At 40.1% G+C, this 15,972-nt stretch overlaps 3 protein-coding genes across 3 annotated transcripts; 1 reads left to right on the top strand and 2 right to left on the bottom strand.

Annotated features, from left to right (window-relative positions):
- Positions 1-1,234: 1,234 nt before the first annotated feature.
- nr5a5 (nuclear receptor subfamily 5, group A, member 5) lies at positions 1,235-4,562 on the bottom strand (the record flags this gene model as incomplete). The annotated part of the gene is made up of 7 exons (XM_079281335.1): positions 1,235-1,482; positions 1,643-1,790; positions 1,932-2,051; positions 2,226-2,980; positions 3,223-3,364; positions 3,611-3,726; positions 4,469-4,562. The coding sequence occupies 7 exons, from the start codon at positions 4,560-4,562 to the stop codon at positions 1,235-1,237; spliced, it is 1,623 nt and encodes a 540-aa protein (XP_079137461.1).
- Positions 4,563-6,299: 1,737 nt separating this feature from the next.
- Positions 6,300-8,125, bottom strand: soul5 (heme-binding protein soul5). The gene is made up of 7 exons (XM_079281055.1): positions 8,050-8,125; positions 7,831-7,890; positions 7,656-7,737; positions 7,447-7,552; positions 6,872-7,011; positions 6,584-6,747; positions 6,300-6,480 (listed from the first exon to the last, which is right to left on the bottom strand). Coding segments are annotated over exons 1-7 (648 nt in total). The 5' UTR covers positions 8,052-8,125; the 3' UTR covers positions 6,300-6,386.
- Positions 8,126-8,722: 597 nt separating this feature from the next.
- On the top strand, positions 8,723-14,078 carry LOC306787395 (retinol dehydrogenase 8; the record flags this gene model as incomplete). Its single annotated transcript, XM_079282515.1, has 8 exons — positions 8,723-8,729; positions 11,403-11,558; positions 12,582-12,719; positions 12,815-12,976; positions 13,076-13,255; positions 13,337-13,430; positions 13,568-13,751; positions 13,869-14,078. The coding sequence occupies 8 exons, from the start codon at positions 8,723-8,725 to the stop codon at positions 14,076-14,078; spliced, it is 1,131 nt and encodes a 376-aa protein (XP_079138641.1).
- Between the last annotated feature and the right edge of the window lie 1,894 nt (positions 14,079-15,972).

The following is a 15,972-nucleotide window of genomic DNA, read 5'->3' as shown; positions in this document are numbered from 1 at the left end:
TGCATGCATACACACACACACGCATGCATGCATGCATACACACACGCATGCATGCATACACACACACACTCAGGGAATGTAAGACGCCATTGTAAAACACTTTGTCTGGCAGTGTTTCCACGTCGTTAGGGAAAAGTCTTGACCCTGCAGTTGCTTATGATCAGGTCAATAATCACCACACACACCCTGTTGGAAATTGTGCTTCTTCCCCTCCTCTGCAGTCTTTAGCACTACAGCAGCTGCCGTGGTGCAGCTGCCTTCTTTCAAATCACTGACTGCCTCCAACAAATGTGTTGTTTGAATGTGATTCAAGATGTGGGATGGAAAAAAATTAAATGTTAAGAGCCGCATTCAGGAAATACGATGATTGATTAAAAGTGAGTGTGGAGGAGTTCATATGGAATTGGTGGATGCTTGTGTTTTTGTAAATAGTAGTATGTGGTAGTTAAACACTATTTTGATTCTGTGCAATTCTCCCCTAGAAACCCCCACGTTACCCAGAGGTGTATTTATTTAGTTTGCATTAGATGGTGCATTTGATGTTTTAGTTTCAGGTTCTATGTCTTTTTAGGTTAAGGTGGTAAGTCTCACATTCATTTCATAGAAGTTGTCATAACATTTATGTTGTTTCCTTTCTCTTTTTCTGATCAAACCTGTGCCAGCAGATTATGTATGATCATTTCATGAAATTGACTATCCTTGGCAACTAGACCAGACGAATAAAAATCCTTTTAAAATCGTCATCCATGTTTTGTCATTCCCATTTTTTATTTTCCCATTTGCCTTGTTAGAATTGTCAGAAAGGAGCTTTTTTTGGCAGATAGTGAAAAAGCAACACTGATATGTTAATACATGCTTGAGTCATTTCAGTTATGGGTGTTGAATACACATTGGTTTCTTTATTCAGATATTTAGTTTTTTACACCGTTAATCGCTTCTGCCTATTGGTAGTGCTTGGACCTCACATCTGTCTAACAATACTGACAGCAACATATATTGACTGGACTGTTTGGCTGTGGTAATACTGTTAATAATGGACACTGGTAAGTGTGACACAGGTTTACAAAATGTTTTTGAAGCGGCAAGGGCTTTTAAAGAGAGCATGCCAGTTACTATTTGCAACAATCATCAAAAGTTGGGTCTTAAATGCCTAAAGGGAGGTACAAAAAGTCACAGCGGCACACTCTGACCGTGCCACTGTTTGACGAGGGCTTGTAGATCCAGCAGCATCTTCTCAGCTGTGCTTGGTGTGCAGCATCTCGGTGAGTAGAGAGTTGCATGGCAAATCTCCCAGGAGATGGCGCTGGTACAAATACTCCTCAACCTGCAAGCTAATGCTGCGTACTTCAGGAAGTCGTAGCAGCAGCTGGCCAAACTTGTCCGAGTGTCTTGGATCACTCTGTTGGGTGTGCTCCATCAGGGCCCTGTTCACCCTCTCTTGCGTCTGCTCCACCTGCTTGCGGCTCTGCACGGACTTCACATCTACAGCAGAAAGTCTAGAATTCACACACTCAACACCAACAGCAGCTGCATGCATGACTGACATGAAGGGGAAAAAAGGTGCCATTGTTGATCAAAAAGCTACATCTGATGTGTATCTTCTATGAAGCGTCTAACTGGACTTTTAAGAGGAAAAGCTCACCAGGGTTGAACAGCACTAAGTGTTTGAGACAGACAAACTCATGTCTGTCCAACTGGAATGCCTTCAGTTTGGACACTAAGTCCTGGGTCCTCGATACCAGGCTACTCAGTGTCACTCCTGCCTGAGAGATGATGGTCGACACCTCAATCTACATCAGAATGAGAGATAGCTGGTGATCAAGAGCTCAAAATGTAGAGTTTCTGTGCAACTCAAAACGAGACGTGTTCAATCCAAAGACATTGACGATCATGAGAATTCCAGATGTTGTGGCGTTAACGGTAAACTTTACCTGTTGTCCAGTGACCAGATATATGCAGCCCTCTTTGCTGTAGATCACCTGTCTACAGAGGTGATCCAGGACCAGCAGCTCACTCCAACAGCTCTGCAGCAGCACCATCTGGTCCTCCACCTGTGGGAAGCATTACAAAATAGATCTCATGTAGTTGTAAATGAAAGACTACAACCGTCGAGCTCAAATAAGTACCAAACATATCGCAAAAAGGGTCAAATGGGTCTGCTCACACAGCAGATTTCTACGACTTCGGAAAAAGGTTATGTAACTTTATAATTCACGATTCATCACCTTGAGCTCCTTGAAGAGTGCACTGTTCCTAGCCCACTCCACAAGCCCAAACAGCGTCTGGTCCACCATCTTGCACATGATGCTGAATGTATTTAGGCGGTCGTGCTTGCCCCGGTTTGCCTGTTCTCTCTGCAGACTGGCGAGGACCTTAGCACACAGCTGGCTCTCATCCTGCTCCCCCTCCAGGAGTTGATTGAGGAAGTTGTGTTTAAGAGTGGCCGATGAGGGGGTGTCTGGGGTTTGGGTGGGAGCCTGCGAGAAAGGGGTGGATGAGCTTAGTGTTGAGCAGGGGGATGATGCTGGTGTGCTTCTTGGTGTGAATGAATTGTCCGAAATTGGGTGCAGATAGTTTGTTGGAGCCGGGCTGTAGCTGTAAGGCATCTCTCCTTTCTCCTGGAGGTATCCGGGGAAGGTGCGGTGGTACAGTCCAGAGTAGGGCGGCGAGAGAGGGGTGAGCACCCTGTCTGCATTCACAGTGCAGTCCAGAGGCATGGGAGCACCCGACTGCCCCATGCCAGAGGGATATATGTGGGACTGATGTAAAGCATCAGAGGAAAATGGAGCACTTGTGTGACTGCCCATTAGGTGATGCTCACTTGGTGCTGTGGGCTGATGTGTCTGAGTGGTTTCCATCTTAATCCTGTAGGGAGCAGTGTTTGGCTGGTGATACACCTTTTGCTGTTTCATCTGCCTGTCCCGCCGGTACAGAGGGCCAAATTTATTCCTGCCACCTCTCAAACGATCTGCTCTTACTGCTGTTGACAGAAGATGAAACAAACGATCAAGATTTCTCAACAACATTCCAGACATTGCCAGAGGTGATTTAATTCATGTAACCGTTTCGTCTTCGGGTTCAGATAGAGAGTCGTCATTTATAATCTGGGGCGTTACAGCACTGTATGGTTTATGACTTCTTAGATAAGTCGTATGGGGGAGAAAAGAACATGCATGTGTGTATGTTTCTGGGAGGGTTAACCTCTAACCCTGTTTACTGTACCTTCTGTTTTCATGCCCACTGCCAGACACTTTTGGAAGCGGCAGAAAGGACAGCGTTTCCTCTGCAAAAGGTTCATGGGGCAGCTCTGATGTTCTGCACAGGTGTAATGCTTGTTATTCTGCACTGAGCGTTTAAAGAAGCCCTGCAGAGAGAGAGAGAGAGAGAGAGAGAGAGAGAGAGAGAGACTGTAACCCTATTTGTTTCATTCCCGGTGGATCACAGGACAATCCTGTGTGTCTTGTGAGTGACAACATAAAAAATAAATCATGATAGTTAATATATCTTAGTTCTATAGTTGTTGACTGTGACTATTTGGTCAATACAGACACCGAAGCGCTTCATGGTACTGTGAGAGGATACATACTTTTTCATGGACTCTATCCCTTACCTTGCAGCTTTCACAAGTGAGCAGTCCATAGTGGTATCCTGACACTTTGTCTCCACAGATGGGACAGCTCTCTCCTGGTACTGGTCTGCCATCTGGTTCTGCCTTTAATTCCTGAGCTGGAGAATGACACCACCATTAACGTTGAATGTCAAATGTACAGTACGACACAATCTGCTGATGCTGAAGACCGCTAATGTTGCACAAGGCGAGAAAGCAAGTGCTGGTTGTAAAATGGGGTTTTGTGCCAAGCACCTCCTGCTTCAAGCTTCTTCTCTGTTCTCTCTTTTTCTTTTTTACTTTTAGAAAAATACAAGTAAGTAGACTTTACATTGTATCTTTTATTGGGAATGATTTGTGTATCTCAAGTCAGTCACAAAGAAGATTCTGAGTTGATAATACGTCTGTAATAACGACAGTAATACTGTCAGTTAAAACAACGTAGATTGCTCTGGGTCAGTGCTATGCCATCTAATGGGGTTTATTGTTCAGCATGTTGAGAGAATAGAGAACAATTCATGATGATCCCTCTGTTACAGACACTACCTTATCACTCAGCTTGGTTTACTTGACTGTGAACACAGATATGACCCTTATGTAATCCCCAGTCTACCAAATTTAAATCTGGAGCACAACGGTGAACAACTTTACGCCTTTACTTCTGTAAATGTGGATTTTAACATCGACGTGATCGCTATCATTTACGCAACTCTTCAAAATATACATTTCCAGACACTGTTGTACTCCAACTTTAAAACAAGACATTTAAAACATTGATACCTTTATAACACGATACAAATTCAAACATTATTTTCTGAAACCTGTCTAGAAGGGCACTATCTAACTAACGTCTATACTCACATGTTGATGATCCTTCCAAAGTTAACGGATCCTCTGGGTAATTGCCAGTGTAGTGGACAAGTGGCTGCTGTGGGTGATAATCAGGTAGCTCCATTATGGCTGATGGGACATGAGCTTCAGAGTCAGCACCGCCTGATCTACATTGTTTCAGAGATCAGGAGACCAGACAGACACACAGGAGAGCCACAAAATGGCCCGCTGGCAGGCCCAACAGCCCCGGTGGACTGATGGCTGTTCGTGGCCCACAAGTGAACTTTGATCTGTAGTCTGTGTCATAAAACCTCTCCTGACTGGCACTCCTACCCATTCATTCAGTCAGTCAGCCAGCCAGCCCCTATACAGGGGACAGTCAGATATCCACCTGCTGGAATGTAAGTGTCGTGAAATCACAACAGTATCACTGAACCATCCTGGAGCTCGGCTGATAAGATAAGGGTCAACTGAAGAGTGCTGTTAATCACAGTCAAAACCAAAAAAATGTCATTTTTATTTCTGAATTATCATTTTGTGTTGCGGCATTGCAATTTATGCAGCAGTGTAAGAATGCACAGGTTGTTTACTTCAGTAAAAGTACCAGTGAAACAATGTAAAAAAAGAATCTAATACTTTATGAGTAAAAGCATTATCAGCAAAAGTAAAAGTACTCACTGCAGAAAAACACTGTCCTCTTTGAATATGTTGATATGACATCAGAAAATAGTGTTGCATCAATGTGTAAGTCGCATTTTACTGTTGTAGCTGGTCAAGATGCATCTAGTTTTCTTTATATACAGTATACACACAGTACAGTGGGGGTCCTAGGGGTCTGGCCCCTCCAAAGGTGCACAAGATAAACATGAGGCATTGTGAGATGATTATTGGGCTAAACAAGACAAAATAAAGTTCAGCTACAAATGTGTCGTCTTTTTCTTTTACATTTCTCCTTCTCTGTGAAAATGGTGATGATTTTTTCTCTTTGGGTCATTTTAATGAAACCATCTGAGAGTGAGATCTTTAGCGAGAAAGTCACTGGTAGACACTGGTTGTTTTTTTATGGAAAATATTAACCTGCAAAGTAGCTAGTATAGCTGTCATATAAATGGAGTGGAATTAAAAAGTATCATATTTCCATCTGACATGTAGTGGAGATGAAGTATAAGGATGCAGAAACCCACTACAAGTAATACAAAACTGTAGTAAATTACAATACTTAAGTAAATGTACTTAGTTACTTTCCACCACTGATTTTACATTTAACATCAACTGTTCATTCTCGAGTAAAATATAATTGATCCTCCTTAAACTGCAATCGAGAAAAGTCCAGTAAACCTATAACTCAGGATCAAACAATAATAGGCAATTGCTGAGATGAGGGACTGTGATTAAATTGTTCCACAGCACAGCGAGTGCTTGATAAGGTGCAGTGGCTGCTTTGATGAAGCTCACAGTGACGTCAAAGCAATAGGGCAGTTCAAGGGTGGATGGTTATGACTCCAGGACATTAGCTTGTAAATGGATTACGACATTCATCAATAAAATAGTCCTCACGCTATTTTTACCAGTCTGGCTTCAGACACCTGGACACTGTCTCCCCTCACTCACAGGGCACATCTTCCAAATCTTCAACAATCCTTATCATATGTCAAGGAAAAGCTGGAAATGTCAGGCAGTATGTGTAATCCATAATGGTATTCTTGCAGTAAGCAGTGCCATCTAGTGGTGTTGTAGAATAATTCTGCTCTAAATTGGAGTCGGACATTGTCTTTTGCAGGCCTCATCTATTGTTAAACCAGCTGCTTTTGACACATTTTAGGATAAATCCGAAGACGAGGCCGAACCACCGAAATGCAACGCAGTCATTTTATTGAATAGAACAAAAAAACAACAACAAACAAGCCAATGTACAACCATCTTCACAAGTAGCTACTGCATGGTGTATTCAATTCAAATCCAATTCCTCACTGCTGCTACACATCGGCTCATCCTCAACGAGGTACCACACCTCATTGTGCCTGTTAAACAGCTTCATTGGACTAGAAAACAAACAAACAAAATGCACACACAGTGATTTATTGCACAATATAAAAATGGGCTTTTCTTTCTGATTGTCTCTGACAAAAGTATTCATTTGTTTACCTGTTATATGCAGCAGAGTAGTGGAAGCTTTCTTTGTACTCTGCACCCACTTTATCAAGGTCATTGCGCAGGTTTTCTGCTTGATTTTTTACAGTCCAGCTCATCATCCATCCTCCGTAGCTGCGTACATAGACTTTCATATCTGGCATCTTGTTGGTGTACACCTGCAAATCAACAACGTTTCATCATCTGCCAGAGCTGAAGGTAGACTTCACAGAATGAATTCAAACACGGCATCATGGCATCGCTAAATTAAGAATGTGTTTCATTTTAGTCAAAGGAGCTTACCTTAGCGTCAGTAGGTTTGGGGGGATTCTTCTGATGTTCAACTGGCAGCAAGAAACTCATTGTGCAGGAACCCGGTTGCCAGAACGAGGTGGCGGGAGTGTGTTTCACGAGGACAGGAGCTGTCATTTTAATATTATTTCCTGTAGGCAAACATTTTGAAAGTACAACAGTTTTTGTTTGTTTTTATTGTCAAAAATAGGAAATGCACAGTGAACAAAATGTTCTGGCTTGAATATTCGATAATACCGCCAAACTATTTCTGCTCTCTGAGCACAGCTAAACACAGTAATTATGATGTCCGGTCAAAGGGGCATTTTGATTTTAGCTGCACAACATATTCAAACAGAGGCTGGGAAATCTGCTTTTCAATACTGCGTTCCTTGTCAAACTGGCTGAGTGACACAAAGTTTCAAACTTCATCCTCATTTTGACTCATTTGATTCATTTCTGTTTGCAAATGGTGTTCTGTTCTGATTGTCTGTGTCTCTCTTGAAAAAGACATCGATCTTAAAAAGACTAACTCTTTCAATAACAGATGAAATACAACATATATAAATAACACTTGATTCTCATACCAGCGATGTAGGCAAGCAGTCGTTTGAATGCCTTGATTGTTGCGATGTCCATGAACCAGGATGTTTCATCAGTTGAAACCCAATTGACAGAGTCATAGTGACGGACCTGATGGACATGAACAAACATGGTTGAGAAGGCTTTTAGGCTTTTTGAAAGTCTCTTGCACCTCAAATGTGAAAAGGTTTCTCTTCTGCTTAGACACACTCACTTCGTAATCATCAGTTTTACAAATCAGATCAAACAGCAGGCACTGTTCAGTCTCAGAACAGAATTCTAACTCAGATGACTTTCTGTACAGTGAGGAAGGCAAACATTAATAAAGGCACAAATGCCAATTTTGGTCAAATGCAAGAATCTACTTAAAGTGGGGGTTCATTTCTTACCCAACTCTGGCCTCAGCTGTTAAGACCAACAGGAAGCCAACAAGCACCGAAAGGCAAATCCTGAAACACACATATAGAGTTTCCACTAAATCCCTTTTGTTCACCCAGAGAAAAAAAAAGGATCGTTTTCTCACAGCATTGAAGCTTAGTTCACACACCAAGAACTGTTTATTCATTTAATACCATCAAAGACAATATGAACCATAAAATTGTACTTACATCGTGGCAGAGAGTTGACTTCTGTGTTTTGGAAGACTGTATCGTTGCAGTCTGGTCCAAAGCAACTATTTATTCCATGTCTGGTTATGAAACGAAATCTGGCCACTCCCTGGACACACAATACAAACCAGATTGGACCAATGGGAACCAAAAGCCGTAACAGAATTATATATTGATAATGTGAAGAATTATATAACAAACACAGAAACAGAATGCATTTTGTAACTTCTGACATATGTTTACTGTCGATGATCTTAAAGAGATGTATGCACGACTCTGGGCCAGAGTAGTGCAAGAGTAGAGTAGTTGTGTTGAACACATACGTTTAACACAATTCAATAAAACAGCACTGCAACAAATACGCAACTTTCAATGCTCAGTTCTGGTTGAGGTTCAACTCTGGTTGAGTTCTGGTATGTGAATAACCAAGTTCACCCTTTAAAAGTAAAACAACCAACAAACATTGTTGTATTTAGCAAAGTCATCTGAGTACAAAGCCATGTCAGGTGGTATACATTTTGACAAAACAATCATGTGAGGTGATGTCTCACGTTTCTCAGAACATAAATTTAACTTATTTAGTCCCCACATATTACTTACCACCACGTTGTATAGAATGTCCCAACCTATAGCTCTGGCATGCAGAAACAAACAAGTGGCTCGTATAGAAATGATGGACTGTGAGAATCATGTCACCAAAGAAGTTCTTACTGAACACCTTTTGTTAGCAAAGATCACACGATATCGGTTTTTGCGCCAGGGGACCACCAAATCTGTACAGATGGTTCCAATTTTTTTTTAAATGCATTCAGCCACAAAACACGAGTTCCAATTACACTCAAACAGATAAGAGAGCTTTAGTGCACAATGAGGCTAGGTGACAAAAAAGAAACTTTTAACAATCAAAATGAAATTGTACACTGAAATGTGATGATTTTGTTCAAGAATGTGATTGTTAAAGCATGATTTGAATCATACACCTGAGTATAAATGTTATCTTAAATGATCACCATAGCTGAAAGAAGGTATAAAAAAAGTAATACCAATCATGCTAAAAACAAACAAAGAGAAGAACTGTAAAATTAAAAAATACTTTTTTATAACATATTCTTATCCATGGTATTGTATTTTTTTATTATTCCATCCCCTTCATCAAGTAAGTGTCTTTGTAAGAGTTCTTAAACATCTGTGCTTTGCTTTTTAAAAAGCAATGTTGACCCTGATGATTGTTTTAGGTGGTGTAATTGAAGTATGGAGACTATCTTTTGTTGTTGAACATATATTAGAACAAATCCTTGTGTTGAAATAAAGGTAAATTCAGGTGAATGTCTCCAGGTCTAATATTTGACCTCCTGTCGACTGCAACTCACTGAGGAAAGTGTAATATTTCACACTAATGATTTAGAGGTATTTTTAGTATGAACATATATTAATACAAAAAGCAGAAACCAATAAGTTCCTCATTGTTTGATGACATTTTAATGGCATACTATAATGTCACTTTTAACTTTTTAATAACTTTTTTCTTTCATACTATGACCTTTTTTAAATGACATTTTAATGACAAACTATAATATTACTGTTTTTATTTACTTTATTGTCATACTATACTATATCATTTTTTTTACGAAACACTGTACAATTACTTTTCGATGGTAAAAAATCCTATGACTTTTTGATGACCTTTATACTGTACTAGGACTTTTGACATACTATACGATGAGTTTTTTTAATGACACACTATACTATGACTTATCTATCTAATTTGACATTTATCCATCCATTCATACAATGTGTTGAGGTGGCGAAACTAATACGTTACTTCCTGCATTATTCTTATATATCTGCTCTCACCATTACCAGCATGTCTGCCTTAACGACCAATTGTTGCCTTTAAAAAAAGACTATGGTCACTGGTGAAAAGACGTAAAAAAATGGTCCAAAGGTGAATATTTTTTTCTAATACTTGTTTAAATTACAACGTCCACCCTGAAAATATGGCAGACCATCTGAAACCGGCTCCTGTGTGGCTTTGACAGCGACATTTAAAGAAGGAAAGGGAGATTTTGTTCAACAATCGAGTATTTTCTGTTTCATTCGTTGTATTTAAAGAACACTGTTTATGTTATAGTTATATAATAAATACAAATTAATTGTTGTCTGTGTCACATGGTCTTCTTTGTCCTGTACGTGAAAACAGTTGACCGTGTTACTATGTATTTAATTGCTACATATTGAATGAACTGTGAGCATATCGACGTTTAAAATACATTTAAAGTACGTTTAAAATACGTTTAAAATACATTTAAAATACGTTTAAAATACGTTTAAAATACGGTGATGTTTAAAAGACGTTTAGATGTGAACTTCCTTTTTTTTCCAACGACTATTCGAAGACGTTGATTGAACTTTCACGTTTAGACCATATTTCACTGGGCAATAAAACAGTTTAAACAGAAATGTGGATTTGGTTTCTTTGTAAACCTCTAACATGAAGATACACTACTATTAGCACAATGTAGAGGATGAAACATTTATCATTTGTGCTGCGTGCCATCTTCATTTACTCTTAACCAGTAACATTAGTGTTTTAACTTTCTTTTGACAAACTACACTTTGACTTTTTAATGACTTTTTTCCAACATTCTATATTTTGAATCTTTTTGACGTTTTTTGAAGTTTTTATACTTTTTCGACATGCTGGGGAGATTTATTAATCATTTCTTTCGACATATACTGTTTTTTTGTGAGTTTTTTTCAACATGCTATACTATGACTTGGTGCCAAATTGAATTAGTCCTTATTTATCCAAGAACTGAGACACTAGAAATGCAATATTGTTTTGTATCACTACCGGTGTTCAAATCAAAACAATCCAATTCTTGATGCGTATTCTTAACAATATTCAAACTTTAAGCATTAATGTTAATCATATCTGTATTACTGTATCGTACTTTGTCACCAATAGATCCACTGTACATCATATCATCTATGATGGAAGAACGAAATAAGAAATTATGAAATTATTTATTGCAAAAGGGACCGTGTGACTAAATTAAAGTTACATTTTGATAGAACTGTAAAGAACAGACCTATTTTGTTGTAATACTACTACTACTATTACTAATTATAATAATCTTAAAGTTCTCTATCCAATTCTGAGACTCAGGCATACAGCCTAAAAGAACATGCGCGAGTAGCCTTCTTGCTATAATTTAAAGTGTAACCCATAACCTAACACAGTGATGTGAGCGGTTCGTAATAAAACCACAATATGATGTTGCAGTTTTCACGAGTCACCTCAAGAACTACAACTCCCACACACACTGCCTCGCCCTGTGTGACCCATTTAGGTACTCGCAGAGCTTATGTAGCCGCCTGTCCTGCTGTGTCGTATCGCTGCTCTCACACATGCAGCAACGTTCCGCTGTCGACCCGCTGGTTTCGTGGGGAAACTGTTTTCATTTCCACTATCTGCCGCTGTGGAGGACGCGCTCCACGCGCTACAGGTTGGTAGAACAACACCTACAAGCGGAAACAGGCCTCCGACTCTGGACTTGGAGTTAAAAAAAATCTGCAATACTCGCAGTCTACAGTGACGTTTTGTAGGCTATATTTCATCCCCTGTGATGTCACTGTAATTTGCATGACATAAGTCATGACATAAGTGCTGAGGTGCTTTTTATGGAGTTATATTAAAAATGTAACTAACTTTTTCCTGCTTTAATGCCTAGAGACTTGTATTTGCATAACCTTTAACTCAGAGGCATCCATGTAAATATGTGAAAGTATGAGCCTTCATTACATTATACACTGATTGGGATGGGACTGGATTGACAAAATTGTTGTTATTTTATTACCATGTTGTGCATGCCATGACACTTCACATAATACTTACTGTGATTATGCCCGTTACAGCTTTGAGTGAGAATGAAGGGCCTCTATAGACACTAAGCTTGCATTTGTAGGCTGCTAAAAATTCCAGGATACATAAATCAGATTAGAGCCAATATAATCTTTGAGTGGCTTTATGGGTGGTACATTTTCCAAATCAACAACATAAGGTTTAAACATTTGGATTTTATTTCAGCTTACGAGGGAACTAAGGCATCTTAGAAGGCTTATTACTTTGCACCAGCATTCAGTGATCATACAGGGGAGTAAAGATAATACATTTAAAAAACAAACTACACAGTAATGCCATTAAATCATAATCTAACACAGCTGCAAGATTTGTTGCAATTTGAGCATACAATGCTACGTGTTGGCTTTTATTGACTGGACTCTTGTTATGTGCTTATTAAAAATGACTCTCTCACATCAATTATCTTGCAAATTTTCTGGGTATGTTGAAATAGCATTCAAGACAAAGAAATAAATCAAGAGTTTAAATAGATATGCACATGGCATATTAAGGGAAATGGGTTGACCTCGTCGCTGAATCACAAAATAACATCTGCACTGTACAGAATGGTGATGAAGGCATATGATTGGGAGGATTTTCCTTGAATTAAATTTCCCTGACTGGGCAGCCAGGATCCTTTTAAGCTTGGAAGTCAGAGGTCAAACGGCCACGGGAACCAGGAGGGTGCTGGTGACTGGCTGCTCGTCTGGCATTGGCTTGGCTGTGGCTGTGCGGCTGGCCAAGGATGAGCTCAGACGGTTTAAAGGTCAGCCATTCACTCTCCTCAACCAAGAACAGAGTGGAGGACAGATATAAGTACAGCGACTTACTGCCTGTGTATTCATTGTTTATCTGAGGTAGTGGTTGCCACAATGAGGGATCTTGGGAAACGGGGGCCCTTGGAGAAAGCGGCAGGTGACTCCTTAAACAAAACCCTGGAAATCAAACAGTTAGATGCCTGTTGTGAAGCCTCCATCAAAGAGTGTGTCAACAGCCTGCCGGACAGACGGGTGGATGTTCTTGGTATGTAACCTCCCCTTCGCATCCTCACAGACCCCTTTCTAAGTGAATTAAATATCTCGCCACAAGCATTTTATGACATAGAATACTCTGCTGTTGTAGTGAACAACGCTGGCGTCGGCATGATCGGACCACTGGAGTGCCAAAGTATAGATTCCATGAAGGAGCTCTTTGACACAAACTTCTTTGGCCTGGCACGGCTGGTGAAAGAGCTGCTGCCTGACATGAAGCGGAGGCAGAGCGGCCATATTGTGGTGATGAGCAGTGTCATGGGAATACAAGGTGCGTTTGTTAGTGTCAGTGAAATTACAGAAGAAGCTAAAAGAGAGTTACAGTAGCAGGTTTCCCTTTGTTTCCACACAGGGCTTCTGTTCAACGACGTCTACTCGGCCTCCAAATTCGCTGTGGAAGGATTTTGCGAAAGTCTGGCAGTGCAAGCAATGAAGTTTAACATCAAGTGATTACATGTCCTGAAAAATGTTTGACGACTTTATGCAGTCACCCAACAACTTAAGTAATGTATTTAAAAGGTGTTGACTATAATGCAACAGTGGTCCAGTATGTATGTTAGTTTTTTCATATCTCTGTCACAAGGACAACTCTGGTGGAGCCTGGCCCTGTGGTGACGGAGTTTGAAAGGAAAGTGTACGAGGACGCTGAGAAGATGGATCTGTCAGGGACGGACGAGGAGGCGGCCAAAATCTTCCGGGAAGTTTACCTGCCATACTCTATAAAGGTCTTCGCCTCATTAGGCCAGACACCAGAGGAAGTGGCTGAGGCAAGTGATGACAATTTCCATTTGAGTTTAAAAGGGTCACAAACACTGGTTTTGCCAGGGGAAACGCAGAACCAACAAACCCCCGACAGTGTTGACATCTTTCTGTTTGTATTCTAGCAAACTGTTAAAGTGATCACAACCAAGGAGCCTCCTCTGCGCCACCAGACCAACCGCCTATACATGCCCATGACAGCACTGAAGCACGCAGATCCCACTGGCCGACTGCCTCTGGACACCTTCTATAAGATGATTTTTAAACACGGCAGCGTGTTCAATGCTACTCTCGGGGTGCTGCGCGTGCTGCAGCGGAGCGCAGGGAAGAAATAAAGATGTTGCTGTCAGCTTCCATAGACTGTGAATGTTATTCTTAATAAGGAGACAGTGATTGACTGTGGTATAGCTACCACATGTTGTCACAGTTTTTTTTAAGTATAGCATCCAACTGTAGGATGTTGTCTGTAAACTGTACATTAAGTCTAAAAATAATGTGAATTACTCCTGTACTGCACACCATATTTATGGACCTTCTTTCTTATTGTAGAATCTATTTTCTCTTCTCACTATTTAACTGTACTACTGTAATGAGCCTGACAATAAAGAATTGGTGAAATATTATTACAAAAGTAAAAATAATTTATATTTAACATCTTAGAAGGCTACATTAACGCAACAGTATCAGTCTCTCCCCCCGCGAGTCGGACTGATGTATGACGTGTTTAGTATCGCTGGAAAGTACAAATTTTGAGCTTTCCCAATCACACAACCGCACCATGACTCGAAACATACAGCGTCCACTATTAACGAAGGGAAACGAAGGTATGACACTTCAACGTATGCAGTTGCACTTGAGAAAATATCTAGGAGTTAGTTATTGATGCCAAAAACGCCTGACTGTAGTGACTTCCGGTTCGACAGTTTACTTTGTTCCGACAGGAAGTCAGAGTGGAGTCAGTCGACATATCATTAGTCAAGTTAGGCTGAGTTGCACCGTAGGGAGCAACATCCGTGCTCGTCTGTTCTTGGCCACCTGGTGGTTGTATTGAAGCACTCACACCAACACATCTTATTCTATTCAGTTGGTTTTGACGAATCAGTGAATATTCCATGAAGCCGACTATACAGCATGGAGCTCTTCAGTCAAATACAAATATTGATCAATATTCATTGTGGTTGTTATTCAATGCTTTTAGGAGATGTATGTTGTAACATGGCTATGTATGGATATAAATAGTGGTTTGAAGTAGAACTCCCACAAAACAGTCAACATGTAAACTGAAGCATGGCCAAAACATGGAGAACGCCCGAGTATAAATATAAATTGTATCATAAATGCTTGTCCTGTACTGGTCCCATCACACTCTTGTATAGACTCTAAATTAACTGAAGTTGTTAGAAAATGTTTTAATGCACTACAACGATATTTGAATTATAAATAGCATGTACCATGAGGTTCATCCTCTCAGCTCATGTCACAGTAGACCTCGACAGGGGGTACTGGTGCTGCCGGGTAGGTAGTCTCTACACCCCACTGAAACCGCTGCTGTGCGTCAGTGCAATTGACTGGAAGAAAAGCTAAGAAACAAACTGGGATCAAAAGCAGACAAACAATAAAAAACCCCATGATAAAAACAAAACTTTCTCTGAGCTCTATTTTTGCAATGTTATTTTAGTTAAAAAGATATGGCATCAGTTCGACCAAACTCACGATTATTACTTCACATCTTTTGCGAACAGTTTCGCACCATAATTGACCCGAGTCCGGATTTAATCTCCTGTGCCACATTTAAAGAGCAAGCTAAACTTCAAGAACGTAGCAACTAAACATAAGATGAGAGATCTCAATCTGTCCTTATTCAGAAAGTGGTTTGTGTACAAGAATGGGTTGTGGCCATTTTAACCATCTTTTCCCCATTTTTTTTTTTTTTTTTAATTGTTTCAAATATATTGGGTGGACATGGACATAATATCACGAGCAGCTATACATATTCAGTCCAATACAATAATCCTGCAACTAATACAACCATTAAGAATATTATAATGTGAACCTTGCTGATCCAGAGAGCTCAGACAGGTGTTCAGACATCGTTTTGGTAATTATTTTAGGTTGTCGCTTGTGTTAGTGTGCAAAAAGAATGGTTAGTTTACATATAATGCAGGACAATACCACAATCTCTGATTTCAAAAATCAAGAATGTATTATCTAACAGACAGCCTTTATTAT

The sequence above is a fragment of the Melanostigma gelatinosum genome (assembly GCF_949748355.1).
Source record: "Melanostigma gelatinosum genome assembly, chromosome: 13".
NCBI lineage: Eukaryota > Metazoa > Chordata > Actinopteri > Perciformes > Zoarcidae > Melanostigma > Melanostigma gelatinosum.
This window is presented reverse-complemented; position numbering and strand designations above follow the sequence as displayed.

Bases quoted from the DNA above. Each gene is read 5' to 3' on its own strand.
- soul5 (XM_079281055.1), bottom strand. The intron at 7,553-7,655 runs GTGAGTGTGTCT...CATGTCCATCAG, and splicing joins GTAAAACTGATGATTACGAA to GTCCGTCACTATGACTCTGT. The intron at 6,748-6,871 runs GTAAGCTCCTTT...GTTGATTTGCAG, and splicing joins CCAAACCTACTGACGCTAAG to GTGTACACCAACAAGATGCC.